The sequence below is a fragment of the Bathycoccus prasinos genome (genome assembly GCF_002220235.1).
Source record: "Bathycoccus prasinos genomic : Chromosome_3".
NCBI classification, from domain to species: domain Eukaryota; kingdom Viridiplantae; phylum Chlorophyta; class Mamiellophyceae; order Mamiellales; family Bathycoccaceae; genus Bathycoccus; species Bathycoccus prasinos.
This window is the reverse complement of record NC_024006.1, coordinates 223,067-250,615: the sequence shown is the minus strand read 5'-3', so window position 1 is coordinate 250,615 and position 27,549 is coordinate 223,067. Positions and strand designations below refer to the sequence as shown.

The 27,549-nt window shown below is 49.0% G+C and overlaps 12 protein-coding genes across 12 annotated transcripts; 6 read left to right on the top strand and 6 right to left on the bottom strand.

The window, feature by feature from the left end:
* Positions 1 to 83: 83 nt before the first annotated feature.
* Bathy03g01390 (unnamed protein product) lies at positions 84 to 2,093 on the top strand (the record flags this gene model as incomplete). The annotated part of the gene is made up of 1 exon (XM_007513918.1): positions 84 to 2,093. One exon carries the CDS (start codon positions 84 to 86, stop codon positions 2,091 to 2,093), a length of 2,010 nt encoding a protein of 669 aa, XP_007513980.1.
* An 86-nt stretch (positions 2,094 to 2,179) lies between these two features.
* Positions 2,180 to 2,887, bottom strand: Bathy03g01380 (Hydrolase, HD; the record flags this gene model as incomplete). Its single annotated transcript, XM_007514359.1, has 1 exon — positions 2,180 to 2,887. One exon carries the CDS (start codon positions 2,885 to 2,887, stop codon positions 2,180 to 2,182), a length of 708 nt encoding a protein of 235 aa, XP_007514421.1.
* Positions 2,888 to 3,052: 165 nt separating this feature from the next.
* Positions 3,053 to 5,022, bottom strand: Bathy03g01370 (ATP-dependent RNA helicase; the record flags this gene model as incomplete). Its single annotated transcript, XM_007513917.1, has 2 exons — positions 3,053 to 3,607; positions 4,069 to 5,022. 2 exons carry the CDS (start codon positions 5,020 to 5,022, stop codon positions 3,053 to 3,055), a joined length of 1,509 nt encoding a protein of 502 aa, XP_007513979.1.
* Positions 5,023 to 5,513: 491 nt separating this feature from the next.
* On the top strand, positions 5,514 to 12,173 carry Bathy03g01360 (hypothetical protein; the record flags this gene model as incomplete). Its single annotated transcript, XM_007514320.1, has 1 exon — positions 5,514 to 12,173. The coding sequence occupies one exon, from the start codon at positions 5,514 to 5,516 to the stop codon at positions 12,171 to 12,173; it is 6,660 nt and encodes a 2,219-aa protein (XP_007514382.1).
* A 233-nt stretch (positions 12,174 to 12,406) lies between these two features.
* Bathy03g01350 (unknown protein) lies at positions 12,407 to 13,018 on the top strand (the record flags this gene model as incomplete). Its single annotated transcript, XM_007514238.1, has 1 exon — positions 12,407 to 13,018. One exon carries the CDS (start codon positions 12,407 to 12,409, stop codon positions 13,016 to 13,018), a length of 612 nt encoding a protein of 203 aa, XP_007514300.1.
* A 347-nt stretch (positions 13,019 to 13,365) lies between these two features.
* On the bottom strand, positions 13,366 to 14,283 carry Bathy03g01340 (predicted protein; the record flags this gene model as incomplete). Its single annotated transcript, XM_007514103.1, has 1 exon — positions 13,366 to 14,283. The coding sequence occupies one exon, from the start codon at positions 14,281 to 14,283 to the stop codon at positions 13,366 to 13,368; it is 918 nt and encodes a 305-aa protein (XP_007514165.1).
* A 111-nt stretch (positions 14,284 to 14,394) lies between these two features.
* Bathy03g01330 (predicted protein) lies at positions 14,395 to 16,170 on the bottom strand (the record flags this gene model as incomplete). Its single annotated transcript, XM_007514052.1, has 1 exon — positions 14,395 to 16,170. One exon carries the CDS (start codon positions 16,168 to 16,170, stop codon positions 14,395 to 14,397), a length of 1,776 nt encoding a protein of 591 aa, XP_007514114.1.
* A 213-nt stretch (positions 16,171 to 16,383) lies between these two features.
* On the bottom strand, positions 16,384 to 17,901 carry Bathy03g01320 (Methyltransferase type 11; the record flags this gene model as incomplete). The annotated part of the gene is made up of 1 exon (XM_007513894.1): positions 16,384 to 17,901. The coding sequence occupies one exon, from the start codon at positions 17,899 to 17,901 to the stop codon at positions 16,384 to 16,386; it is 1,518 nt and encodes a 505-aa protein (XP_007513956.1).
* A 583-nt stretch (positions 17,902 to 18,484) lies between these two features.
* Bathy03g01310 (nit2-like protein 2) lies at positions 18,485 to 21,403 on the top strand (the record flags this gene model as incomplete). Its single annotated transcript, XM_007514316.1, has 1 exon — positions 18,485 to 21,403. The coding sequence occupies one exon, from the start codon at positions 18,485 to 18,487 to the stop codon at positions 21,401 to 21,403; it is 2,919 nt and encodes a 972-aa protein (XP_007514378.1).
* Positions 21,404 to 22,230: 827 nt separating this feature from the next.
* On the top strand, positions 22,231 to 23,703 carry Bathy03g01300 (predicted protein; the record flags this gene model as incomplete). Its single annotated transcript, XM_007514387.1, has 1 exon — positions 22,231 to 23,703. One exon carries the CDS (start codon positions 22,231 to 22,233, stop codon positions 23,701 to 23,703), a length of 1,473 nt encoding a protein of 490 aa, XP_007514449.1.
* Positions 23,704 to 23,989: 286 nt separating this feature from the next.
* Positions 23,990 to 24,793, top strand: Bathy03g01290 (predicted protein; the record flags this gene model as incomplete). The annotated part of the gene is made up of 1 exon (XM_007513842.1): positions 23,990 to 24,793. The coding sequence occupies one exon, from the start codon at positions 23,990 to 23,992 to the stop codon at positions 24,791 to 24,793; it is 804 nt and encodes a 267-aa protein (XP_007513904.1).
* A 160-nt stretch (positions 24,794 to 24,953) lies between these two features.
* Positions 24,954 to 27,371, bottom strand: Bathy03g01280 (predicted protein; the record flags this gene model as incomplete). Its single annotated transcript, XM_007514089.1, has 1 exon — positions 24,954 to 27,371. The coding sequence occupies one exon, from the start codon at positions 27,369 to 27,371 to the stop codon at positions 24,954 to 24,956; it is 2,418 nt and encodes an 805-aa protein (XP_007514151.1).
* Positions 27,372 to 27,549: the final 178 nt, after the last annotated feature.

Sequence of the window (27,549 nt, the reverse complement as noted above, 5' to 3'; positions counted from 1 at the left end):
GAATGAGTGAAGATTTGGTTTCCATTTTATCCCTTTTTCAGTGGATGTTGCTCACATTTTCGCGACGCACGAACGCGTAAATAATGTCCTCTACTACTAAACTCAAAACGAGGACGACGAGAAAAGATGCAAACGAGAAGAACGAGAACAAAATTTCGTCGCATTCGCGTTTGTTCCTCGTACTCTTAACCTTTCGCGTTTCCTCTGCGTTTCACAATCTCATCCACGATTGCGACGAGACCTTCCAAACCATCGAACCGGTACATTTCCTCCTGTGCGATATCGGTCTGCAATCGTGGGAGCTTTCCGGAAAATACAAGTTGCGATCGTATTTGTACGTCTTGTTACACGCGTGGATTGGATTACCCGCTCGGTTTTTACTCGGCTGCGGTGGTGGCAAGGAGGTTGCGTTTTACGCGATTCGCGTGCTGTTGGCGATATTGAGCGCACGAGGCGACTGTTTTCTCGTCGAGGAGTGTTTGAAGATTGAACCGAAAATCGGAGCGACGGTACTTTTAGTGCTCAGTTTTGCCACCGGAGCGTACGTCTCATCGACGGCGATGTTGCCGAACAGTTTTGCCATGATGTGCGTGACTCGAGCGGTGGCGAGTTCAATCGAGTACGCGAACTTTCGAGCGACGCGAGACGAGTTCGGGGAGTGCATCGCGAAGGAGGAGGTGAAGAAGAAGAAGAAAAAAGAGAAGGTTTCAGACGACGAGGAAGAGGATGGCGACGATGTCGTCGTCGAGGAAACGTTGGTGATTGAGTCGAGGGCGATGGAGAGGGCGTGCATGTGGTGCGTCGTTGGCGTTTTACTCGGATGGCCCTTCGCGGGTGTAGCGTGCGTGCCGATTGGCGCGTTGTCGATGTGGATGGTGAGCGCGTGGAGGACGGCGAAAGCGATCGTTTTACCGGCAGTGGTGTTATTTTGTTTGTCCACTTTGTGCGATACGTTCTTTTACGGTGGTTTCTCGAACGGAATACTCAAAACGGAATGGACGAGTTCGTTAGTGAACATCGTGAAGTACAACGTTCGAGGTTCCGGAGGCTCCGAGCTGTACGGGACGGAGAATTGGTCGTTTTATTTGCGGAATTTAGCGTTGCATTTCAACGTCGCGTTTCCGTTGGCGTTCGTGGCGCCGATAATGGCGTTGTTTTCGCACGCGTTTCAACGTATTTTAGAGGCGAAGCAGAAGAAAACAAAGGCTTCTTCTTCCACGAGTAAAAGAAGGAAAGTGCCTTGGTTGGCGCTCTTATTTTGCGCGTTGCCATTTCACGTCGCGTTGGTATTTTTCTCTTTGATGCCGCATAAAGAGGAACGGTTTTTGTACATCGTCTACGGTCCTTTAGCGTTATCGACTGGTATAACTGTTGCTGCGATATTCGATACGTTCAAAACCTTTTCACGCGTCATTAAGCGCGCTAAAATTGGGCAGTTTATTAAATCGTCGCAACGAGCGTTTTCGCTCCTCGGGGCTTTACTCGGCGTTTTATCGTTGATGTTGTTCATAGTGCTATCGGCATCGAGGACTTTTGCATTAATTACGTATTATGGTGCGCCGATTGAAGTATACGCCTCGTTACCTGTGAACCCTTTAGAGTGGCTCCCGGATAAAAGGCCAAGCGACGATATTAACGTATGCGTCGGCGACGAGTGGTACCGATTTCCTTCGCATTTTCATTTACCGAATGAAAAGTACCGAATACGGTTCATTAAAGGCGCATTTAACGGCGCACTACCGATGTATTTCGAAAGTGCCGCCGGCAAAGGTACCGCGGGTGCACCCGTAGGTTTGAACGATAAGAATCAAGCGCATGTAAACCAGTGGTTCTTTCCAAACGCGTCTTCGCCGTGCGATTTCCTCGTCGAAACCGACGAAACAAACGACAGTCAAAAATATTTCAAAGCAGAGCCAAACGATTACGGTTGGGATGTGGTCAGAAGTTTACCGTTTCTTGATAACTCAAAATCGACCGATTTCCTCGCGCGAACGTTATACATCCCTGTGTATTCAGAGAAACATAACGTGTTTACGAAATACTATTTGAAAGTACGCACGAAAAACATCGCGTCGGGGAAGTCGCTGTATTAGTTTTTAGATAGCCGCAGTAGGTGATAGTAATTTACACATATTAGGTACATATAAGCGCGCTCGTAGATAAATACACACCCGAGCAATTACAGTCCTTCCCACTCGTCGTGAAAATCTTTCAGAAACCTCTCCATGACCTCGTGTCTTTTCAACGCCATCTTCGTACCGCTCTCCGTTTTCATCATATCTTTTAGTTTTAGAAGTTTTTCGTGAAAGTGATTGATGGTCGTATTTATCATCCCTGGATTGTGTGCCGCTTGATACTCCTCTCTCGTCAAACCTACGTTCGGTGGAACACCCGGATCGTGCATTGGATTTTTCTTAGCGCCTCCGAAACAGAATGTCCGTCCTATACCAATCGCCCCGATGGCGTCGAGTCTGTCCGCATCGCTCACGATTTTGAATTTTATGTCACCCCTAATACGAGAAGTATCGCCTTGCGTGGATGCAGAGGCGGTCGAAGACAACTCTTCTTTGAACCCAATATTGTTTACTATATCCACGACTGTCTTTTTGTGCTCGTATTCTTTTAAAACGTCCTCGACGACATCCTCGAAACTCCCTCTTTGTTCTTCTGCGTACTTCCAATCTCGCACGTCGTGTAACAGAGAAGCGACTTCGACGATGGTCAAATCCTCCTCGGAAGCGATGCCTTCGAGTTTTGCTAACGATAAAGCGTTGTTACGCACTCGATGAATGTGCCAAAAGTCGTGAGATCCGTCGTGGTTTCGCAGTTCATCTCGCACGAACCGCTCGATTTTGGTTATGAATTCGTTTTTCTCTTTTGTTGGCATCGTGTTCGTCTTCTTTTATTTATGAAGACAAAGAGCGAAGAGGAGAAAAATGTTCATCTCTCGTTCGCGTCATTTCCACTGGGACGCGTGCTTCTTATTATAATGATACAAAGGCTAAAATTGCTACGAACTATTCATGCTAATGTACGTTTTTCTTCCTCTCGCTCATCTCTTTCCTCCTTTCCTCTTCGTCTTCGTCCCGCCTTTCATGGAGCTCTGCAGTCCGTCCAACTCCTCGTCCAACATTTGAAATCGTTGCGCGATTAAGATATTCTCCCCTAATCGCTCTTTCTTTTCCTTCTCTATTCGCTCTTCTTTGATCGATGCGTCTGATTTCTCCCGATTATCCTCGACGATGAACGCGCAGGCTTCGCGAACATCCGTTAAGCGTTTTACTCGCACGTTCGTCTCGGCTTCAATGAACGCGCTGACTTTGCCGCCGTCCTCGGGCGAGTGTAAAATCAAAGCACAGCCTCTAGTGTTGCATCCAGGTCTTCCGGCGCGCCCGGATCGGTGAACGTAGGATTCAGAATCTTTCGGGAAACCGCAATGAATAACGAGCTCGACGCCAGGGAGATCGATTCCTCGCGAAGCGACGTCTGTGGCAACGATGATATCGATGGAGCGGTTGCGCGCTTCGAGTAAAGTCAGGTCGCGTTGGTTTTGCGGGAGCGAGGAGTGTAAGGAGCGAACTTGAATCTTTTGATTTGTCGTCCCCTGCTTTTGAGTGGTAAGAGAACGTTAGTTTGTCAGTACACGTACAAGAGTGAGCGCGAACGAACGAGATTTTCGAAAGAAAAAGTGGCACGTGAGCGTTTCAAAACGAATCCCCTAAATGTGTAAAGTCGCGAAAAAGGTCCGCGTAGCTCGGAATGATTTTTGTGCACATCGACGCCCGTCTAAAAGCGTCTCGACAGTCTAACATGTGATAAAATGGTATATCGTCATCGCCACGCTCGCATCGAGGATGATGTTGATGATAACAACCATGATGCAATTAGTAAAAAATGTTTCAGAGAATTGTAGTCTTGTAAACGTTCATCTTCGTGAGAAGGTAAAGTAACGTACGAGGTGTTGTCTTCACGAACATCTTTTCTTGTTGCATCATCATCATCATCCTCTTCATCATCATTGAAAACAAAAAGAAATAAACGAATAAGCTCAATAATAAAAGTACTCACCGCCATCGATTCTTTCTGTAACGCAACTTCAATCTTGTCGCACAGCGATTTCGTCTCAACGAAACATAAACACTGCGATTTTTCTAAATTCGAAGAAGAAGAAGAAGCCGTGACCAAGCCTTTAAAAGCTGTCAAAATAGCTTGCGCGTATATCTGCGCCGTTTCGTTATCGCTATTACTCTTTGATATTGCATACGCGCAGTGCGCGACGTTCCCACCAATCTCGCTCGAACTGTTGTGCACTTCAAGCCCATTCTCATCCGTCGTCGTAACTTTCCCGCCAATCTCTTTATATCCAAACGCCAACGTCTTGTTCAAAAAACGTCGCAAGTTCCCTCTCGCCGTCGCCGTCGCGCATATCGTTTGACACGAACCAGGTGGCCTCAAAACGTCCAACACGTCGTTCTCAAACCCGCCATCTAACAAACGATCGATTTCGTCTAAGATCTGCACCTCAATTTTCGACAGGTCTAAAACGTTGAGCTTCTTCAACTCCAACATCCTCCCGGGCGTCCCGACGACCAGTTTCGGTTTTCGTTTAATGATATCTTCCGCATCTTTCTCGTGCGAGCGTACCCCTCCGACGCACAAACAGACGTTAATACCGTTCGCCTCTTCGAACAAACCTTTCGCTTTTTCAAACACTTGCTGCGCGAGCTCTCTCGTCGGCAACACAGCGATCGCTTTCACTTTGGTTTTGTCTTCTTTGTCTTCATCATCACTTTTTAACAAAAACCGCATCAACACCGGCATCAAAAACGCGTACGTCTTCCCACTCCCGGTCGACGCGCAGATCAATCCATCTTTCGAGTTTTCCTTTTCCTCTAGATAGAGTTTATCCATCGCGTCTTCTTGCATTTGCGTCCATCGCGTCACCCCGAGAGTGCGTAACAATTGCACCGTCTTTCCGGTGACGCCTTTCGTTGGATTCTCAACGATTTCCTCGACGCTCATTTTCCAATTCTCTCTTTACTTTATTAAACAAAGCAAAACGTTTTTACCACTAAAAACATCGCAGCAAAAGAGGAGGCACATCATCTGAAGGCGCAGAAGTAGTAGTAGTAGTAGTAGGCGCCGTCATCAGCATCATCGTCGCCTCTCTCTCTCTCTCTCTCTCTCTCTGCGCGCGTGTTTAAGTGTGTGTGTAGTCTCACAACAAACACGTGGTGTGTGTGTTTTTGTGTTAAAAAAATCGTCTCTCGCCCCTTGAACCAACACTTAAAATTCCTTTTTGCTCTTGTTCCGGATCAACACCAAAAATATCTCTTTCACACATCACACACCGAAGGAAATCCAAGACAAATTCAGCCACACGCGAGATCCAAACGCATCACACAACGACGCGCAAAAAAACGCAAACAACGCGCAAAATCTCTCTTCTGGTTTGAAAATCCGCGCGCGCTGCTCCCGTTTTGTCGTTATTTATCGAAGAAACATTTAAAATAATGGGGAAAAATAAAAAGAACCGATCGAAATCGCGGTCGAAATCCGCAGTCGGAGGAAGGACCACCACGGGGAGGACTGAAAATGATGATCTGGGAAAGGACGCGAATTTAACAACGAAAAAGGAAGACGACGTGAGCGCGTTTGAAGGCGTGATGCCGTCGATATCGACAGAGACTGATGGTACTAATGCTGCTGCTGGAATGATGACATCGAGTCGATCGCACTCCATGCTGTCCTCGCAACACACCGACAAATCGGATGGTATTGCCGAGCAGCAAATGATTAAAGCGTTGAGGAAAGTCCAGGCGGTGGTTCGCGGGTGGAAGACGAGGGCGAAACTCTCCGCGGAACTCGCGAAAGCGTCCGTGGAACTCGGAGGCGCGTGGGAACTCTTTGAACTCGCGCCGTCGGAGAAAGTGACGAAAGGACCGATCAAGTGTAAAGCGTTGTTACCGAAAGCGAGCGGGAACGGGGAGATGTACGTGACCACTTCGTACGTGTGTTTCGACGCCGAAGAAGGGAAGGAAGAGGAAGGTTTGTTCAACGCGTTGTTACCGGCTGTCTCGAGCGGGGCACAAACGCAACCGTTGCGATTGAAGATTCCTTTGTTTGATTTAGAGTCCGTGGCTCCGAAAGTGACGAGCGTTGGATTCATGCAAAGCCGGACGTCGTTGATTATGTTGTTCAAAGATAAAGCGTTTAAACCGAAGGAGTTTGTGGACGTGGAGGATATCGAATCAGTCGTTGAAACGATTAACTTGCAACTGAGGCAACGTGCGAACGACATCTCGAACGCACGATTAATGGCGAGCATGGCAGAAGTCGCTTTGAGAGATCGAAATATTCGAAATGGGAAAGCGGCGAAAGATTTGAGCTCGTCCAAGTTTTACCAAATCGCGAATTCGGCCAACGAAAAAATGCGGGACGACATCGATATGTTGATGGAGGCGAGAACGAGATACGCGAATGAAAATGCCAACGCAAACGTCGTCGTGGTAAAGAACAACGACGGCGAAGACGTGGCGTTGAACGAGGACGAGATCAAATTGTTGCCGAACGCGATTTCTCAAATGAAAGTGAAGCACGCGAACGAGGTCGCGGAGATACGAAGAGAACACTCGGAACGCACTCTCGAGTTGAGCGATCGGTACGCGAAGAAGATTAAAGAGTTGGAGGCAAGAATTCACGCTTCAGAGGAAGCCGCTCACAACGAAAGGGACGATAGAAATAAAATTGTTAAAGGTTTGAACGAACAAGTGAACAAGTTGAAAGATTTCATTAAAAACGCAGATTCGGAGGCGTCGTTGAACGTGAAAAAGCTGGACGATCGATTGGCAACGACTGTTGCGGAGAATGAAAAGCTGAAATGGTTCCTCGAAAAAGCCGAACAATCAAAACTTGCCGCCGAGAAAAGTTTAGAAGTCGAACGCGAAAACTTTTCCAAGCACAAGGGCGAGTTTACGACTGGCGAGAAGAAGCTGGCGATGTCTTTGGAGGAGAAATCAAAGGCGTTGGAGGAGATGAAAAAAATGCACGAGCAAATCAAAGACCATTTACACTCAGAAGGTTTAGAAAAGGCGACCCAACTAGCCGAGGCGAAACATGCGATCGTTTTGTTGCAAAAAGAAACCGCGAAGTACGAAAAAGAAACGGAAGAGTTGACGAAAGAGAACTCGACGAACAAGAAGTTGTTGGAAAGCTCTCGAGAGGTTCAAAAAGACGCCATGATGAACATCGAAAAACTGACGAAAGATTTAGCGGAAGCGAATGAGAAAAGTGGGAAGAAGATTGCGTCGTTGAGCAAGACGATCGAAGAGATGCACGCGGATACGAAGGTTGTCGTGCAAGATCACATCGATCTCGTCGAAGAGGACATTTTCCGAAACGTCAACTTTGTCGTCATGGAGGAAAAATTGAAGCTCGCGAACGAGGATGTCCAACGATTAACTTTCGAATTACTTCGCGCTCGACAATCGGAAGGCAACGATCGCGTGGGCATTGCCGCGCAAGCGTTGCAGCAACGCTTGGAAATGGCGGAGGAAAGAGCGCAGGTTGCGGCGGAAAACGCCAGTCGTCTCGAATCGAAACGCGTAGTTGCTGAGCAAATGCTCGCCTCCATGAAACGCGCAATGAAAGACGCTCAAAAGAAGCAAGAAGAAGAAGAAAAGGAAGCGTTCGGTGAGAACTTCCAATCGTCGAAATCGTCTGCTTTGGCTGTGCTTTCTGGTATCCATTCGCGTGAGTACTCTCCGAAACACGCATCGATTCGATTCGATCCAAATCAACACGAAATGGTCAAAGGCGGCGGTGCGGGGGCGACCACGCCAATCTCAAAAATGTCGAAACTCGATCAATCCACGCCGGCTCCCGCTATGTCTTCTACCTCAAACTTCACTACTCCTGCGAGCAAATCAGCGAAGTACGCGGCCCCGATGGTGGACGCGCCGATGTCATCTATTATGAAATCCAAATCTGGAAACGCCAGTGCGCAAATGAACGAAAGGTCGGGTACTCTTTCCCCGGCAGCGAGTGGCACCATGAGTCCGCCAGTCATTGTTGAGCGTATTGTTGAAAAGATTGTTGAAGTTCCGGTGTATAAAGATGTGCCAACAGTAGTCGAAAAAGTTGTTGAGAAGATTGTCGAGAAGAAAGTCCCGACTGGTATTACCGAATCCGATTTGAAGCGCGCGAAAGAACTCGGTAAAGCGGAGTTGAAGTCGGAAATTGAAAAACTCGAAAAGTTGAAGCAAGACACGGCACCGAAAGAGGTGGAAGTGGAGAAACTCGTCGAGGTGTATTTGACCAAAGACGAAGTGAAGAAGAAGAACGAAGAGTTGAAGTTGAAAATCAAAGACTTGGAGAAATCCATCGAAAACGAACGCAAACAAAAGAACGAGAACACGAAAGCCGTGAAAGAGCTCGAGAAGGAGTTGAAATCTGCGCGTAAAGCGCTTGAATCGAAGAAACCTATCGAGAAAATCGTCGAGTTAGAGTACTTCGTCGAAGTTCCGACCGGGATATCGAAGGAGACACTCGAGAAGCACGAGAAGAAAATCTTGGACAAGGCGGAAAAAGACGTCGAAAGTCGCAAGAAGGCGCTGGAGAAAGAAACGTCGCAACTTCGAAAAGAGTTGAAAGCATCGACGGAGACAGCTCTCAGAGAAGCGAAGAAAAAAGTCGAGGATGCAGAAAAGAAGGTGTCAGAGGCAGAGAAGGAAGCGGCGGTGGCTTTCGAGATGGAGCGCAAGGCGCTCGCCGAGAAGGAGAAAACACTCGCGGACGAATCCAAGAACATCAAAAAGCGCATCGATGAAGGCACGGCGGAAGCGAGAAAACTTTTGCGAGCAGAAGCCGAAGAAAATAAAAAACTTGCAAAACAAGAACTCGAAGAGGCAAAGGCGGAATACAAAGCGAAAATCAAAGAAGCGCGAGCGGAATCAAAAGAGGCTCAAGAACTGATGCGAAAGGAAATTCAATCGATGAAAAACATCAACGCTGATTCCATGAAAGCGTTCGAGGAAGGTCAAAAAGAAGCTCGCTCGTTACTTGCGGAAGAGATTAAACGGTATAAGAACAAAGAATCTGAACTCACGAAGAAAACGGAATCCATGGCCAAGGATATCGAATCTGCGAAAACAGTCGGGTTTAAAGAAGCGGAAAAAACGTACAAACACGAAATTGACCGGTTAAAGAAAATCGAATCGAGTTTGGACGACGAGATCAAACGGACGAGAGCAGAACTCAACAAAGAACTCGTTGCCAAGCTCTCCGAGCTTGAGCGCCAAAAGAAACAGTCAGAGACGAAGTATATCGCCGAAATCGCGCAGCTTCGCGCTGCGGCGGTTGCGCCGACCATCGTCGCGGCTGCGACGAAGGAAGAAGAGAAGACCGTATCTTCGCCGCCAGCGTCTGACGTATCGTCATCACCGAAGAGTAGTAGTATCAATAGCAACAACAACAACAACGTTCCAACGATTACGAAAGCGGAAGAGGTGATTAAATACGTAGAAATTCCGGACAAGCAAAGCGAGAAGCGATACGAAGCTGAACTGGCGCGAATCACCAAGGCGCATGAGGCGAAACTCAAAGACGCGGACGACAAGATCGAAGCGCTCAAGAAATCGCATCAAGTGGAGATTCAGAAAGTCGAAGGTGATTTTGCAAACGAAATCAAAGCGCTCAAGAGTTTGGATCACGAAGCTTCGAAAGCACGCGAGCAAGGCCAAAAGGACGCGACGAAGACGTTCGAGCGCGACATGCGGGATTTACGTAAATCCGCGGAGAACGAGAAGAAGCAACTCGAAAAGACGATATCTCGACTCGAATCCGATGTTGCGAGCGTCACACGCAAAGCGAAGAACGAACTCGAAGACGTGCGTCGAGCTTTGGAGAGGGAGAAGGACAAAATCTCGGACGAACTTGCGCGAGCGAAAAATGCGAGCGAACGCGACGTGTCCAACGCCAAGTTCAAACTAGAGGTCGCGGAGCAAAAAACGCAAGAATTGGAGAAGAAAATTCGATCGATGCAAGAGAAAATCGCTTCACCAGACGAGCAAGTGAAGACGATCGAACGACAAGAGACGGAACGTATGAAACTACTCACGGAGAAGGTTAAGTTGGAAGCGAAGGTGAAATCTTTGGAAGAAAAAATTTCGTTGCACAAGGTCGAACTTAACGAAACAATCGCGAATTCACCGGCAAAAGTCTCGACGAGAGAAATGCAGAAGCTCAAAGACGAAGCCGTCGCTGCGCGTGCGGATCATAAAGCCGCGAAAGAGGAGCTTGGACGCATGCAAAGCGAAAATACGCGATTATCGCGCGAGATTGCCACTCTCGAAGTCGAAAAGGCGAAAACATCAAAACCAACCGTCGATCCGATAATTGCCGAAGAATTGTCCAAGACGAAAGACCAGTACGCGAAATCCATGGAAGAGAAGGCGGTGCTTGAGACGAAACTGTCCTTCCTCGAACGCGATGCGCCGGCGGCGAAGAAAGAATTGCTTTCACTCGAAAACGAAAAGAAAAAGATGGAGGCGCGAATCACGGCGCTCGAAGCTGTCGAGCGTGAATTATCCGCACGCGCCTCCAACGCCGAAGATACCAAGTCTAAACTCGAAAAGGCGTTTGGTGAGATGGAAAAGCGCGAGAAGGCGAACGACGCTACGCGTGTAAAGCTCGAGAAGGAAAATTCGTTGTTGGCTCAGACTCGTGACCAACTTCAAAAGGAGGTTTCCACCTCTGAATCGAAGCTTTCGAAGCTCACGGAAACGAACGGTGAAAACGAGAGAAATCTGTACGCACAAACCGCTCGATTATCTGAAATTGAAAAGCAACGCGCCTTGTTGGATCAGCGCGTTGAGCAACTCGAGAAGGAGAAGGCGGCGTTTGAGAACGAACTCGAGGAATCAAAAGAGCTTGGGTATGCGTTACAAAACGCACAAACCAGATTACAAACCGTCGAGGAAACGTTAAGAGAAACTGTAAACACGTGGAAAGACCTCGAGGAGAAGTACGAGTTTGCAAAAGACGAGTTTGCAAAAGTAGAACGATCCGAATCGACGTTGAAGCAAGCGTTGACGACGTTGGAGAAGGAACGCGCCGAGCTCGAATCGAAATCCAAGCACATGTCCGAAGAACTCTCGCGCAACGAAGAAAAGTTGAAGCGATTGCACGAAGCCGAGACAAAAATTGCCGTCGAAGCGGAAAAGCATAAACTCAACGAGGAAAAGTTCAAGCAGCTGGAGGAGCGTACGGCTCAAATGGAAAAGAGAGCGGAGATTTTAGCGGAGAAAGAGCGCGAGCTCGTTGGCGTCAAGGAAAAGCTCGTCGCGCACGAGGCGCAAAGGAAAATGTTCGAGAAGGAAGTTAAGCAAGCGCAAGAAAAACAATCCATGCTAGAGTCGACGATTGAAACGCGCCGAGGAGAGTACCAAGCGGTGATTTCAAAAATGTCCGAAGCCGAGCGTGAAGTCGCCAACGCCAAGGTTGCTGCGGCGATGGCGAAAGAATACGCCTCGAACTCTCGCGATACGTTGGAAAAAGTCCAAGAACGCGAAATGCAAATGCGCGAAGAGCTCACACAAATTCGCATCGCGTACGAAGCGTTGACCGTGGAGTACAGAGAGAAGGCATTCGAATACGCCACGAACGCGGCGAGGTTGGAGAAAATCATCGCCGATTTGCAAAGGCAAGTCGCCTTGCTCGAGCAAAAAGCCGAATCGCTGGTGGAGAAAAACCATCAACAAGATCTCGAGAAGCAAAAGTTGCTCAATCACATCAAGAACCAAGAGTACGACATGGAGCAGCTTCGAAAAGAATCGTTGGGGTATTACAACGCGTACGTCCAAGTGAACGAACAGTTGAAGCGCACGAAGGAGATGTTGGAGAAGGAAGTTCGAGATTCGCAAAATCTGCACAACGCCATCGCCATGGGCAAACAAAATGCGACCAACAGTTTCGGTCAAATTGGCTACGGCGGCTACGGGCAGCATCAACAACAACAAAGCAATCGATTAAACTTGGCACCGCCACCCGCCGCACTTTCCTCGTTCAGCCCGGACAAGCCGCAACAAGGGGGTCGATTCTCTTTGCTCCCGCCTCCGGATGACATCAAAGACATGATCGGAGGAGGAGGAGGAGGAGAGGGTGACAACTATTAACCTCCCTCGCGCGTATATATATTATTATTATTACTGCTACTACTGTATATTTCATTATAACTCCTGTAATGAGTCATCACGCTCACTGTTATATAAACGTCCAAACTCTTCGCGAGTACTCTCATAACAACGAGGTTTTTCTAAATTTCTTCTTTTTCCTTTACCGCACTTTTTTTTTAATCTTCCTTTTATTCAATATGCCACGATCGATCGGTCGCGATCCATTCACCGCGATGACGACCACGATGCAACTTTTGAATAACAAAAGGAAGGAGAATCGCGCGCCTTCGCCTTCTGATACTGTTTGCGATGATACTAAGACGAAGAAGAAGAAGAAGAAGAGTTTTGGCCCCTTGGTCTCACCGCATGTGATTTCACAGCCGGGAAAACCTAAGAGGAAGAAGCACACCCCGTCGCGCCGACGACGCAATACTAATAACAACAACAATAACACTCTGACCGACGACATCGCCGCGACCTCGCTGTTGCTCTTGAGAACATCATCGACGACGACGACGACGACGACGTTCTCCGGTGGTGGTTTTGGTGGTGAGGAGGGTTGTGGGCTCGTCTTTTCTTCCCTTCCCTCTCTTTCCGAAGGAAAGTTGGGAGGAGATGGAGGAGGAGGAGGAGGAGGAGCAAAAGACGTCAAAGTCGACAAATCGGTCGCATCGCCCGCGAGGGTAATGCTTTCGACACCACCGCAACAACCTAAAACTCGAATGAAGATACGCGTCGTCCTTCCGCTCCTCGCCTTGAGCGCGAAACGCCGCGCGGATCTGGGAAAGCTGTACGACGCTTGCGAGCTGTTGAAACGAGTGAAAGCGGTGGAGAGAATGTTTTAAGCCGCGGTGGTGGAGCTTCCGGAGCGTGTTTCGGGAGGGAGTTGTTATTTATTCTCTTTTTTCAGATGTATTTAACGACGGACGAATTGGGGAAGAGGCGAGAAGACGACGAAGAAGAAATCGATACTTATTTAAAAGTCATCTATTTAAAAACGGTATTGTATGCGCTGGAAGACGTGCAATGTATATATTAGAAGTCATGAGAATATTATTAGAAGTCAGAGACAAAAAAAACTTTGAGATGGGAGTCGATGTATTATTATACGCGCCGCTTTGTTGAATCGGCAAACAGAGTTGTACATGTAATATGAGTTGCTGCAATTCCATTAAATACGCATAAAAGAAATCTAATCGCTTACTTTCGGCGGCTTTCCTTTCACCGCTTTATACACCTGCCCGACTTGCTTCGCCACTCCAGCCGCTTCGATCACTTTCCTCGCTCTTCCAACTCCTTTCTTTGTCGTCGCCGCGACTCCGCTGACAATCTCGCCGGCGTACGGGTCCATCGCCGCTCTTTCCCGGGCGATGCTTTCAATCTCATTCGCCGTTCTCCTCACCATCGGTTTCACCGTATTCTTCACCTGCCTCTTCGCACTCGGTACCATCGTTTTCGACCCTTCATAAACCATCCCTCCAAATCTTTGCGCAGTCGTTAAGCTCATATCAATCGCCCGCGTCGTCCGTTTCGTCACCCCGGTAACTTCGCTCGTCAACTCGCCGACTTCTTCCAGCGCGTCCGTAAGTTCCAACCCGGAAACGCGAACCGCGGCTAAAGTGTCCGGAATTTCCTCTTTCAACGCCTCTGCGAGTAAAGCGACTTCGTTCATCGCGTTCGCTGCCGCTCGTAGTGTTGGTACGAGCGCGAGTAAAAAAGCGCTCAAAGACGAACCCAGCGCGCAGAAAATCGCAATCACCAGTCCTTCCGTCAATTGAGGTGAAAGAAATTTTAAACTACTTTGTTGTTGGTTATAATTCGATGACGATGACGGCACGGAAATCACCCCTTGTTTTCTTAAAGTCTTCTTCGTCTCTCTCGTTTTCATCATTTTCTCCTCCTTCTTTGGTCCTCGCAAAAGATTCAACGCGCTGCTCGTCTGCATCGTTTCGTTGCGGGAAAAGACGAACGTTTTTCTTCTTAACTGCTTTCCCCGTCGTTTAAAGTAATAACACGTGTTTGAGAAGTGTCTTCGAAAGGAACGACAACTTTGAAAAGAAGAAGAGGAAGACAAAGGAGGAGGAGACAAAGAAGCCGCCGTCGACGCCATGATGATGACTCCTTGATGTTCTTGCGCGAGAAAGAAGAGAGCAGCGATGTGTTTTAATGAGGATTTGTTTTGACTGCTTTAATAATACAAATATGAACTAAAAATGTTCGCTCACATGTCCGGACCCATGTCGTCGACTTCGCTCAACTTTTCAAACGCCTTATCCATATCCGCCAACGCGTCGAAATCGCCAGATTCTAACGCGCGTTGTCGAGATAAATAATCGCCGGCGTTGATGAAGACTTCACCGTCTTCGTCCGTGGACATCAAATCGAAGGATTCGCCCGGGAGCGCTCGGTTGAGTTTTTTGTCTTCTTCGGTTTCTGCCGCTTCGGGTGATGAAGTTCCTTCGTTTTCGTCGTCGTCCGTGGATGCCGCGGCGGCGCCGACGAACGCGAACGCGTTCGTCGTCGTCGTTTCTTGTTTTTCTTCTTCTTCTTCTTTATTACCGAAACCAAAACTGTCCGCGTCTACGCCTTCCTCGTCCAGAATGTCCGTGAACAACTGCGTCGCGTACGTGGAAACTAAAATCGAAACGCCTAAAAGCGCGCACGTTTCAAATATAACCGCATTTTTCGCTTGTTCTTTCACCGCTCCACTCACGCCGTCGACTTCGGGGGACAAAATCGTGCGCAAAATGATGCTTCCTAAATACGCGTCGATAAACGCCGTCTTGGAGCTCCCGATGAAGTGCGCCGCGAAAAACTCCCAGTACTTCAACTTTGTCACGCCACACACGTACCAGTTACCGCTGATTGGAATGGGTAAAATCGGACACAACCTCAACAACAGCGCCGATTTGAATCCTTCCGGGACGACTTGATCCGGGCAATTCTCCGAATTGAATCGTCTATCCAACGCTTGGTACCATTTTCTCTCTCTCGTCGGCTCTCCGTCCTTGGAAAACCATTTGAAGTTGAGCGCTTTCTCTCGCAATACCGTTCTTCCCAACCAAAAGTTTGCGCTCGCCGCAATCGTCGATGCCAACGACGTCAACACCGTTCCGTTCAACACGTTCCCAAACACCATCGGCGACAACACCGGCAACACAAATCCAATCGGTAAGAACTCATCCGTCATCGTCACTTTTTCCGCGAAGAAGAGTAAAACGTAAATACCAAAAATAGCAATCATCGGCTGACCGTTAATCTGATCCAAGTATCCAATCAAATCGTCTCTCGGTGGTATCCCGAAGAACTCCGCCAACTCGTCGAACCCTCCAACCGCGTTCAACGCCGCCAACCGCGGTAAAAATATCCTTAAAACTAACCCGGTCACCGCCACGTTCACCGCGCTCCCCATCAACGGCGCCGCGTCTTTCACCGCCTCGGACTCTCCAAACTCCTTAAACTTCGCCTTCCAATACTTCGCGACAGTCGTGCCGACTTTCTTTTTTGCTTCCGCCCGAATGCGTTCTCGGACGCCGCTCACGTCACCGTTATCGCCTTCGTCGCTTGGACGACTTCGAGCGAGTTCCAGAATAGCTTTCAGCTCCTGCGCGGCTTCGCTGTCGTCGTCTCGCAAACGCACCGGTTTCAACGCCGTGAATAAATTCGATGCGATTTCCTTTAAAGGTTTCTTTTCTCTCTTTGTCTTCTTCGTCGTCTTCTTTCCCGGTCTCCTCAGTGCGTCGACATCGACATCGACATCATCACCGTTCGCAGAGATGGCAACGAAAGAAGACGATCCGTTTCGTCCTCCTCCTCGTGTGCGTCGTTTACGTCTTCCCAACGCGCAATCATCCGACTTTAATTTTAACGTTACGTTTTGACTTAAATAACGATCTTTGGATGAAAAACTATCCTTTCGTCCTCTGTTCTCATTGGGTTTTATGGTCTGCGTCGCGAACGAGTTTGAGAAAGATGCGACGAGAGAAGGCATCGTCATCTGTTTTTGTGACGTCTCTCTGCGTGTTTTCCATTTTATCCAAAACGAGAAGGAAAATTTTGTAACGAGACGAAGGACAAAAAACAGCCACGTGGTGCAGAGGAGCAAAAAAATCTAGTATTCTATTTCACGCGTATATGTGCGGCTTTGATCAAACAATAAAACGACTCTTCTTTGTTCTCTCTCTCTCGTTTTGCGATGAGTGTACTGCGTTTAGAAGGAGGAGGAGGAGGAGGACACGTCAAATTCGTCAAGTTCGTCGTCGTCGAACGAAGAGTTTCGTCCTCGTCCTCCTCGTCTTTCTCGTCCTCCTTTAAAACTTTCGTCGCGGCGCTTAGAAGAAAATGTCTTCCCCCTTTTATTAGGAGCATTCTTTAACATATTCTTTTCTTTTTTACCGCTGGAAAAGAACTTGACGTTTGGTTGTTTCGCGGCGACGACGCCGTGCGCGTGTTGGTCGATTTCGACCGATTCGAAACCAACGAATTTCATGCGTTTGACGATGCCTCGAACGCCGCCACCGCCGGCGACGTTACTGGAGGGGTCCCCGGTGTAATGGTAGACTCGTCCGGACGGCTTGAGAACGCGGAAAAGTTCGGAGTAGAACTTTTCGCCGTACAGCTCACCGGCTAAGGCGAACGTTGGCGGATCGTGGATGATTCGGTCAAAGGCGCGGTCGGGTAAGGTTTGGATGACGTCGAAGGCGTTGCCGTAAAGTTGCGAGATGATGTTGTGTTTCTCGTAATCATCTTCGCCGCCATCTTCGCTCCTTTTTTTTGTCGTATTTTTCGCACGACCAAAAAGACCTTTCGAGTGAGGGTTCATGGCACATATTTGCGTCATCGTCGGGTCGAGCTCGATGGTCGTCACGCTCGAAACGTTTTCCAGCTCCGAGGCCATAATCGCCGTGTACGCCAATCCCGTGCACACGTCCAACACCGCTAAATTATTGCCTTTGTACGGCTTTAAAGAGGCAATTTTGCGTCGCGTATCTTCCTTCGGGTCCACGCCTAAGCCGAATCGATGCATACTAAACCCCGCGATTAACGCAGTTGGCGCTGACTCCGGATTAACGCTATCCGAAGGACACAGCGCGCACACTCTGTCGATGGTGTTCGAGTATATCCGACACGGCTCCAATTTTGCCAAAGCCCTGCTGTCGCCCGCATCTTCGCTCGTCTGAACGACAGTATACACCGTCAAATCGTCCGGCTCGATTGCGAACACGTCCTCTCGGTTTAAAACTATCATCGCGTCGTCGTCGTCGTCGTCGTCGTCGTCAACACTTTGTTGTCTTTTACTAATTTCCACGCGTGTCTCGTCTATTCGTATTTCACTCCTCGACAAACCGAAATCTACCGTGTGTTCGAACACAGCTCTCTTATTCGCGTTTTGATGATATTCCTTTCTACATCGCTCGGCGAAACACGCCGTCAGGAGGCAATACAATCTGGTCGTTTTGGTTTTGGTTAATTCATCCGCGTCTTCGTCGTCCTCGTTCGCAACATCATCGGGAACAACAAAAGACGAGGACGACGACGACGACGACGCTTCTGCGCGCCTTCGTCTTCTCCTTCGCTCGTTTTCTCTTTTCCTCCTCCTACAAAAGCTTTGCCTCTCATCGTAAGAAGAATACGAATCAAGAACAGGCGTTCTCGTAACGACCTTTGTCTTCGTCGCATGTAAATGCGCACACTCGGTGACACGAGTAAACGTCCTCACGTAACTCATCTCCTCCTCTCAACGACGACTTCTCAAACTTTCGAGAGGAAAATCGCTTCTTCTTCAGAGAAAGGACAAAGGAGAGCTTCTTAGTATTTACAGAGAGCGAGTGACGAGCGCGTTTCCTCCTCTGTATTGCGTTAAAGTTTTTTATGGCAAAATTTTGGAGACCACTTATTTAGGGTTTTCCTTTGTAGAGTTTAGGGTATCATATATTTGGATTTTTTACGTCGGCCTTTTTCTCGCTCTCTCTCTTCTTTCGATTGATTGATTCCTTCGTCTCCACACACAAAATATCATTCTCTCTCGTCAAACGCCTTGTGTTTTGCGCTTCTCAAGTTGTCTCTGTCTTGGGAGAGAGACGCGTGTAAAGAGAAGAAGAAGAAGAAGATACACGAGAGAACGCATTAAACGTTTTGCTCTCTGTCTGTCTCTTTTCGTTGTTTTTTTACTCTCTCATCATATAGAATCTCTCCCTCCGTACAAATTCGACACCATCGTCTCAGAGAGAGAGAGAGACCAATTCAAAGAGAGCGACGACGAGAGTGAACGCTCTTGCGGCGAGAAGAAGAAGAACAAGAAGAAGAAGAAAATGGGCAAACGAGAACTGGCGCAAATCATCGCCGCGCAAGAGTGGCACGACCCCACGAAGTGGGTCAGCAAGAAGAACAAACGAGAGGAAAACGCAGCGGACGAGAAGAAGACGCGAAAGACGAACGTTTCTTCGGGTTCCGTAAAAAAGGTCAGGAAAAGTACGGAAACAACGAGAAAGACGAACACATCATCGTCGGCGAACGAGAAGACGAAAGATAAAAAAGAAGAATCGCAATATTCAAAGTCGTCGAAACTTTCGACGAGAGAAACAACCACCGCTGTCGTCGCGAGCGCGCGGAGTAAAAGCGTCACGCCGGCGAGCGAAGAGGAGAAAAAAAAACTCGACGACGATGATGATGATCCCAGGAGGACGTTTGACCTCTTGGGAAATGTTGGGGCTGCTGCCACTGGGAAAAAAAGAGGGACTTTGACGAGCGCGGAGGAAAAGTTGGCGAAGAGGAAAGACATTGATGAAGAAGAAAAAGAAGAAGAAAAAGATGCTGGTAGTAAAGAACCGGAAACGACTCTGAGAACGCGCGTGAAAGTGAAAGAAGAAGAAGGGTCTCCTCCTCCTCCTTTTCCTCTACGCGCGAGCGCGAAGAAGGCCCCGATCGTTGAAAAGGAAAAAGGAGAGAACGGCGTGTCTCATTCACCACCAAAACCAACGAAGGTTCTTGACGACGAAGAAAAAATTAAAGAAGATCCGATGGTGGTAGCCGGGTTGAAAGAAACGATCGTCGCGGTAAAAAAAGTTTCGCCACCGACGCTGCCGACGCTCGTTGATCACGTGAAAGCGTTGGAAGAAGGGCGGGAAGAACTGCCAATTCTGAAACCAATTCTGCCGGTGTGTTTTTATTGTAAGACAAATTCGCATGGTGTAGAAACAAATGGAATGTCGTCGCTGGTAGAGTGCGGTAGGTTTGCCGAGGATGTCAACACGAAACCGATGTACGCAATCACGTCGAGATTTGCGGAAGGGACGAAAGAACGGTTGGCGGTGGAGCACGCTTTGGTGCATGAGTTGAGTTCATTCGGCAAGACGAAATCGAAAGAGGAAAAGTTCGCGCATGGCACGGTGACTGGAGCCGAGGAATACGAAATGGAACAAAAACGTACTCGTCCCTCGTCTCATACCCCCACTAGCGTGGTTATTCAAGACGTCGCCGAAAAAGTTGCCGAAAAAAAACAGCACCGAAAGAAGCCAGCTGCGGAAAAAAAGCAATCGTACACGGCAAAACTCCAAGAGTTCAAAAGAATTCGTCAGGTGAATCAAGATAACGAAGATTTGGGACTATTCGACGCCGCGGCGACGTTGAGTTCCTTCTCGATCGGAATGAAGACGGTAAGTGGGAACAAATCGAGCGGATCCGGTGGTAGCATTAAAAAAATGAAGAACCCTTCAACTCCGAGCGCGGCTGACGATAACAACGCGGCCGTCGCGGAGGAAGGGAAAATAGAATACACTAAAACAGGAAGAATAAAGAAAGCAAAGAAGAAGTATAAAAAAAGCCTCGTGGGTATTTTGGACCCCGCGTCCGAACGCAAGAGAAAGTACAAAGAAGGCGTAGAAAACTTTTTGAAGTTGGCGACTATCCGAGCGCACATGAAAGAACCGGATGATCCAAATTTCCTTCATCGCCCGGCGAGTTTACGAACGAGAGTCGAGCCGGATGCTTTGACGTTATTCAGCGGAGGCAAATGGCGCTTAGTGCAAGGCGATGACATGGCGCAGGCAAACGAAGCGATGCAAGAGGAGAGCGCGAGGCAGCCGCCAGAAGAGAACCTTAGCTACGAAGAGGCGTTGCAGAGATCTCAAGCAGAAAAGGAAGCGAAAGTGTTGGCAACACAGAAAGGTCACGAAGAAGACAAAAAGGAGGACGACGAAAAATCAAACCCGTTACGAAAGGATGCGAATCTAGGGGCTAAAGATATGATGGAGAAACGAGGGATCCAAACGGCTGGGGAGTACGCCGCCGTAGAATCGAAAGAAGACGACGGGACCTCGAAAAATCCTTTGGAAGAAGAGTCGGCAAAAGTTCGGAAAGTGACGGATGATTTACCGCCTGGCACGAAAAATGTCACCAAACCGACGACGAGAGAAGATCGTACGTTGCAAACCATGGTCAGCACGGAGACGAAGACGACAAAGTCGAGTGGGAGTAAGTCCAAATATAGCACCGAAGGTATGAAGTTTCAACGCGTCGATGCGCCACCGGATTACGAGAAGCCAATTTTGCAACCCAAAAGAAAACGATTCGCAAATAACCCTTCGTTTGGCATCACGCGCGCGATGATCGAACAAAGATTCCACATGCCGCTGCGTGAAGCAGCCAAGGAGGTGGGAGTTGGTCGAACAACCTTCAAAAGAGTCCTTCGCTTACACGGCATCGAACGATGGCCGTCGCAAAGTTTAAACGCCAAGAAGTTGACGATGAAAACGATCACGTCGTTGATGTCTTTACCCATGTCCAGAATGGAAAACAATTTGGACGCGCAAACTTTGGATTCACCGTCCATGAATGCGACTTTGGAAGATAAAGAACGAGACGAGGAACAAAAGAAGCAAATGGAAAGCCTCTCGAATGGCATTTTTACGAAGAACTCCAACGGTACCAACGGAGAAGGTCGGCCAAAAATTCCAAACATCGCGTTGAACAACAACAACATCATGAATTTAATACTCAACGGCGCCGCGGCTGGTATTTCGCCGGAGAAAAGTAATTTATACTCCTTGGGTGGTAACATCGCTGCGGGAAGTGGGAACAAATCGTTGAAAACGAGCGACTTGAGAGGTATGTCAGATTTGCGAAACTACAACGCCAACGTCAACGCGCTCGCCGATAACGTCACGTTTGGTTCTCTGCGCGGGTTATCCGACAACACGTTTAATAATAATAACAACAACACTCGCGCTTGAGAATACCAGGCTAATAATAATAATCATAATAGAAGAATAATATAATACTAATAGAATCCAGGCTAATACTAACGAGATACGCATCGAAAACATGTAATCTACTATACTAAAATGTACTACAAACCTTCTCTTCTACAAGCTTGAAAGGCACCCCAAAAAGCTCCCAAAACGCTCCATTTCACAGACGCGTTAAACCTGTTTGCGATTATTGCACTCGTACCCTCTCGCGTCACGTTTTTCCTGCGCTCTTTAACACTGCTCCACACACACACGCATCGCGTAAAACAGAACTCGTCTCTCTTTCTCTCTGTTCAGAAGGAGAAGAAGAAGAGGAGAGTTTGTTTCTTTCCACCATTCCGAAGTCTAAAATTGGATCGAAATCCGGCAGCGGGAACGACTTTGACGACGACGACAGAAAGAAGATTAAAACGACGACGACGAAACTGAAACAGTCGATCGAACACTCGACGCTTTTCGAACAAAAAATCCTCGCCAGTTTGTTGCTGGAACGGAAAGCGGATTACCAAGCGACCGCGGATTTGTTGGCGGAGTTTACGAAGAGATCTGCTACCGAGAGAGGAGGAGGAAGAGGAGGAATAGGAGGCGGAAAACTCCTCCAAGCGTCCTCGACGGAACTAAAACAACAACAACAAGAAAAACAACAACATTTACTCGAAAAGAGTGTAATTCCTCCGTTACACCGCGCGAACACGAAAGAGTTCATCGCGCGGTTGTTGAGTTCGACGCGAAGCGTAAACGGCGACGACGGCTCGAATACTGATACGAGTTTTTTCTTTAAAGGAAGCGAAGAAGTTAAAGAAGAAGAGATGGCGCCACCGCCGAAGAAACGGAAACGCGGGAGAGCGGACGCGGAGGAAATGACGACGATTCAGACGACGACGAGTAATAAGAAAGAAGATAAATTTGCCGGAGAATTACAGCAAACGCCGATGGTGCCGCCGCCGGAAAAGAAAGAGAAGAAAAGTTCGACGAGGAAAGGCGTGTTTGGCGCTATCGCCGCGTCCGGGGATAAAGCGAACGCGAGTAAGCCGAAAAGAGCGGACAGGAGACGCACGATTGCTCGATTTACGACGGCTATATTACGAGCGGAAGGGTCGCACGTCTTCATCAGTCGCGACGGGTTGGGGTATCGCAAAGCGTTTGATAAGTTTCTCGCGCAAACGTACGGGAAAACGTTCGACGTGAACGGGTATTGGTGGACGAACGCTCGAGTTGAACCGTTTTTGCGTTTGTTAGTGCACATCGCCTCGGAAGGCGCGACGAATATCTCCGAAAAAGACGCAAAAGAGTTGTTTAAAAAGAAAGACGAACGACAAGCCGCCGAGTGGGTTCTCGACGAGGACAAGTTGGCGAAATGCGCGAGCGGGATGACTGCGAAAGATTTGGCTGCAATTTTTGTTGGTAAACCGAGGAAGACGAAGAAAGGGTTCGTGAGAGGCACGCCTTTACTGGTACCGACGGACAAAGAGACGTTATCGGTGGACGTCGAGGCGGTGAAGAAGTCGGAAGAGGAGAAAAAAATGGCCACGGAGAACAGATCGAAAATACGAACCGAGAAGAAAGCCGCGGCGGCATCGGCGGCGGCGGCGGCGGGCGCACAAACTAAAACGACGACATCGACTGGTAGCAAAGAGAAGCACACCAAAGCGGCGACGACGAGGAAGAAAGTGGTGGCTTCAGAGGCGGCAAAGCCGACGGATTCGAATACCGGAAGTGTTTTGACCGACGGCGTCCTTCCCGGCCGATCTCGAACGCCAAACTTTTTTCAACAACAATTGCCGTCGCAAAAGAGCCTAAACGCGATGATGATGTTACCACCGTCCCCGAAACCTGGTGCGAACAACCCACCAGCGCAGCAACAAGGTTTCCGCGCCACCTCATCAATGACGCCACCGCCAGACGTCGCGCGTCTCTTCCAAAACGTCCAAGGTTTTTCCGCCGTCGGTTCCAACAACGCCTCCTCCAACTCGTTACTCATGCTCGGCTCTCGACCGGGTTCGCGCCAAGGCGCCATCGCCGCCGCCGGCGTCGCGCGCCAATACTCCAGCGATCTCTCCAGAATGATGAGTGAATTCAACACCGACCCGGATTCGAGCAATTTATTCTTGAGTTCCTACAACGCGCTCTCCGCCTCCGAACTCGACGCCGTCGCGGCGACGATGGCGACCAATCCGGCGTTGAAAAGAGGCATGAGCCGCCGGCAACCGTCTGCGTCGATTATGATGAGTAACAACACGAACAACAACAACAACAACAACAATAACAACGCGAAGAAGTAGTAAAGAGCGCGCGAAAACGAGAAATAGACAGAGAAAGAAAGAAAGAAAGAAGACCACTTTTTAATACTAAAACAGTGACATCTCGCGCGTATTCTACAGAGAACAACGAGAAGAAGTAGTAGAGAGCGCGTGAAAACGAGAAAGAGACGAGAAAGAAAGACCACCTTTTAATACTAAAACAGTGACATCTCGCGCAGAGTATTTTTGAGAGAAGATACGGCCCACATTTTTGGATAAACCAATCAAAAATCCTCACAACACGCAACAGAGCAAAGAATACCACGCGATGTTTTCCTCGTCTTTAACGAGGATTTCTTTGGCGACAGAACCGAGACGAACGAACGTCCTTTTATTCTCCTCGTTTTCTCGGAGGAAACGACAAATCGTCGATGTCACCGTCGATGCGGCGAAAGGGAGAAACGCCGGGATGAAAGGACGAAATCCGTCGTCGTTGCAACCCGTGCAAAAGCGCGTCGAGAACTCTGAAGACGAAACCACGTCGACGAGTTTTGAGCGAAGAAAAGAGAGCAGCAAAAGAGAAAAGAGACTCCCGAACGTGAAATACTCCGAACGAACCGGGAAACCGATCTCGTATTCAGGCGGGCAAGTTTCCAAACAGTCCCTGAAACGAATCAAAGAAGCGACCGAAACGACGGCACGAGAGAAAAACGAGGAAAATGCGAGAAAAGCAGAGGAGAGAAAAAAGTTTCAAAACGCGCAAAAAAAAGCGGTGCCGCAAATCGTGACCGATCGAATGCTCTCGCGAGTCGTACGGTTTAGCGGGATACCGATGGTTTTAGGATTCACGACGGGACCTACGTATTATTATTTCGCGAAAATTAACACGCAGGAGTGGTTGGAACCTTGGATGTTTTTCGCGGCGAGCACGGCGACGTTTGGGTTGGCGTTTGTCGGGATCACGTACGGCGTGCTCTCGGCGAGCTGGGATCCGAGTAGAGAAGGCTCTGCTTTAGGCGTGGATGAATTTAAAATGAACATTCCGATTTTGTTTCAAACGATTTTAGGGAAGAGCGATAGAGAGTACACGGCGAGCGAATTCGACGTCGACGGCGAAGGCGATTACGATTGAAAAACCACCACCATTTTTATTTACCCTCGGACGACCGAGTAGTATTAGTATTCTTTTACGACGCTCAACGAGAGTACTTCTATGTAATCAATTTTTAGTTAGGTTTACACACCCAGCGCTAGATTTACTACGAGCAACGATTTTTACGGTTTCATTCATTTCACGCTTTTTGACGCTTCGCCTCGCCGCTGACTTCCCCGGACGCATCCGTCAACTCAGAAAAACTCCCTTTCCTCTCGTTGTCGTTTCCACCACCTTCGCGTTCACGTTTCTCAGCTCTTTTCTTCGCTTTTGCCGCTTTCGCGGCTTGCGCCAACGCCGCGCGTTCTAATCGCGCTTCGGCGGTTAACGCGGAACGTTGCGTCTCTTCGCGTTCTTTAAACGTTTGCGCTATAGCTTCCGGCGGCGCGCTGTACAAACCAGTCGCGCCGCTGCGGCGCGCGTCGTTATACATCTTTCTCTTCTTCGCCGCGGCTTTCCTTCGCGCTTTAAACCCGTCCGACGTCTTTTGATTTCTGTAGTAATATACGACGCAATCCGCGGTATCGCGGCCGGGCAAGTGCTTCGCGATGCGTCGAAAGTTCTTTCCGTACGCGGTGAATTTTTCGTGGTACACGCGAATCTCGTCTTCGGTCCAAGGGCGAATGAACTTCTCCGCGTCGTGTTCGGCTTTAGGATCCTCGACTAGACCGTTTCGGCTGTCAAAAATCGCAATGCGTCTTTCGTGTTCGTCCAAGATCATATCCGGAACCTTGCAGAGCGTTTTCAACTCTTCTTTGCGTTGTAACGCTTTGATCATTTGCATCTCCTCGTATTCGGATCGCGCGACACCATCGGAGCGACCGAAGCCAAAACCAGGAGCACCGTACAATCCACCGACGCCGCCCGCACCAATTTGTTGATTTCGCGAATCTGATCGGTTTCTCGAGGAGGACGAAGGTCCACCTCCCATGCCGGTAATGCCTCGGCGATTGCCTTTTTGCGCCAAGCGCTCTCTTCGTTCCTTTTCCGCCGCTTTAAACATTAACGACACGCGCCATCGCTCTCGATATTTCAAGTATTGCAACGCTAACGTGTATTCGTATTCGCTCAACTTTTTCTTTCGTTTGCGCAAGACGTTCATAATTTGTTCGCGAACTTTCCCGCGTTTCTTTTCGTCCTTTTCTTCGTCGTAGACTCTCTTCGCGATATCCGCCGCGTTCGTTTGTTGTTCTTTTGGAATTGAGTAAATACTAGGAAGCGAAATGTGATCTTTGGAGGTGATTCGCTCCTCCGCATCGTCGTGTCTCTTTTTGTTTTCCGCCGCGAATTGCTTCGGAATCTCCTCGCTCACTTTCTTCTTATCTCTTTCGCACATCTCTCTGCACACGCGATTGGCTAGAAATCTCGCCGCCTTTTCGGTTTCAGACGCAGAGGCTTTGCGAATATCCTTCAACTCGCGCTCGCGATTGGCCAACTCTCGAGCTTCTTGGTTTCTTTCTTCCACGAACAGTTCTCGCTGTTCTCTTTGCTTCTCTGCGGTTTGTAATCGGTTTCGAAGAAGTTCCGTCTCGCGTCTCGCGTAACGCAAATCCGAAGAGTCGCCGTCGCGGTCTTCTTTATCTTTTTGTTTCTCCAAACGTCTCTGATCGACGAGCGCTTCGAGTTCTTTTTCCAACTCGACGACGGTTTCGTCCACGCGATCCATCTGCGCGACCAACGCGGCTTTGGTCGTTTTTAATCGATTCTCCGCCGCTTTGAGCTTTTTCAACTCTTTGTCGTCCATCGTCGGCGCCTCCTCTTTCGTCGGCGCTGCTTTCTTTTCGATAGCGACGGGTGGTGCCGACGGCGGTCGAGACGGCGGCTTCTCCTCTTCTTCCTCCTTTTCTTTCTCGACTTTCTTTTCTTCCTCTTCTTCGTTTTCTTCTTTCTTCGGCGGCGGCGCTTGTTGCGGCTTCAAAGACCGACCCCAACCGAGTTTCTTTTTCGACGGCGACGTCAAATCGCCTTCCGAACCACGAATACCGCTTGTTGCTGGCGGTTTTAACACCCCCGGGGGCGGTCCGACCGGAGCACTCCCGCCTCCACCATCTCCTGGAATTTGCGGTGGCACGTACTTCTTCTGATGTTGCGTCTGCGCTAAAAGACTCGGTCGATTCGCCGGCATCGCCGCGCTCGCCATAATCGGTTCGTCAAAACCAGGTCTCGGTTGACTCGTCCTCCCGCCCGTCGGTATCGGCGGAAACCTCGAACCCGAGGGAGGTGCCATCATCCCCGGCGGAGGGCCTCTTCCCATCCCTGGTGGAGGCAACTCGCCTACCTCGCCGTCCTCGGCGCCTTGATCGTCATCCGCCGCGGGATATCGATCCCGACTCTGCGCCCGATGCTGCTGCGTCGTCATCATTTGCGGTCTGTTTGCTCGCGGCGGTGACCTGTTTCCTCCGTAATACCCTCCTCCTCCTCCTCCTCCTCTGTTGCTTCCTTGAAACTGTGGTGGTGGTGGACCTCTCGCGTTGCCCATCCCAGGCGGCGGGCCTCTCGGCGGGTGTTGTTGTTGTTGTCCTCCCACAGGGGCAGCCTCGTCCTGTTTTGCGTACATTTCGTGTGTAAAGGTGAGCCGCGAACAACGACAACAACGCATCGTCACGATCGAGAATTTACGCGGAATAAAGCGAAAGCGAAAGAGCGCGAACGAAAATCCACGAACGAGGGAACGCGACTCGCGGGAACGACGGGAAAAGAGCGAGAGAGAAAGAGAGGAAATTGATCTCCTTTTC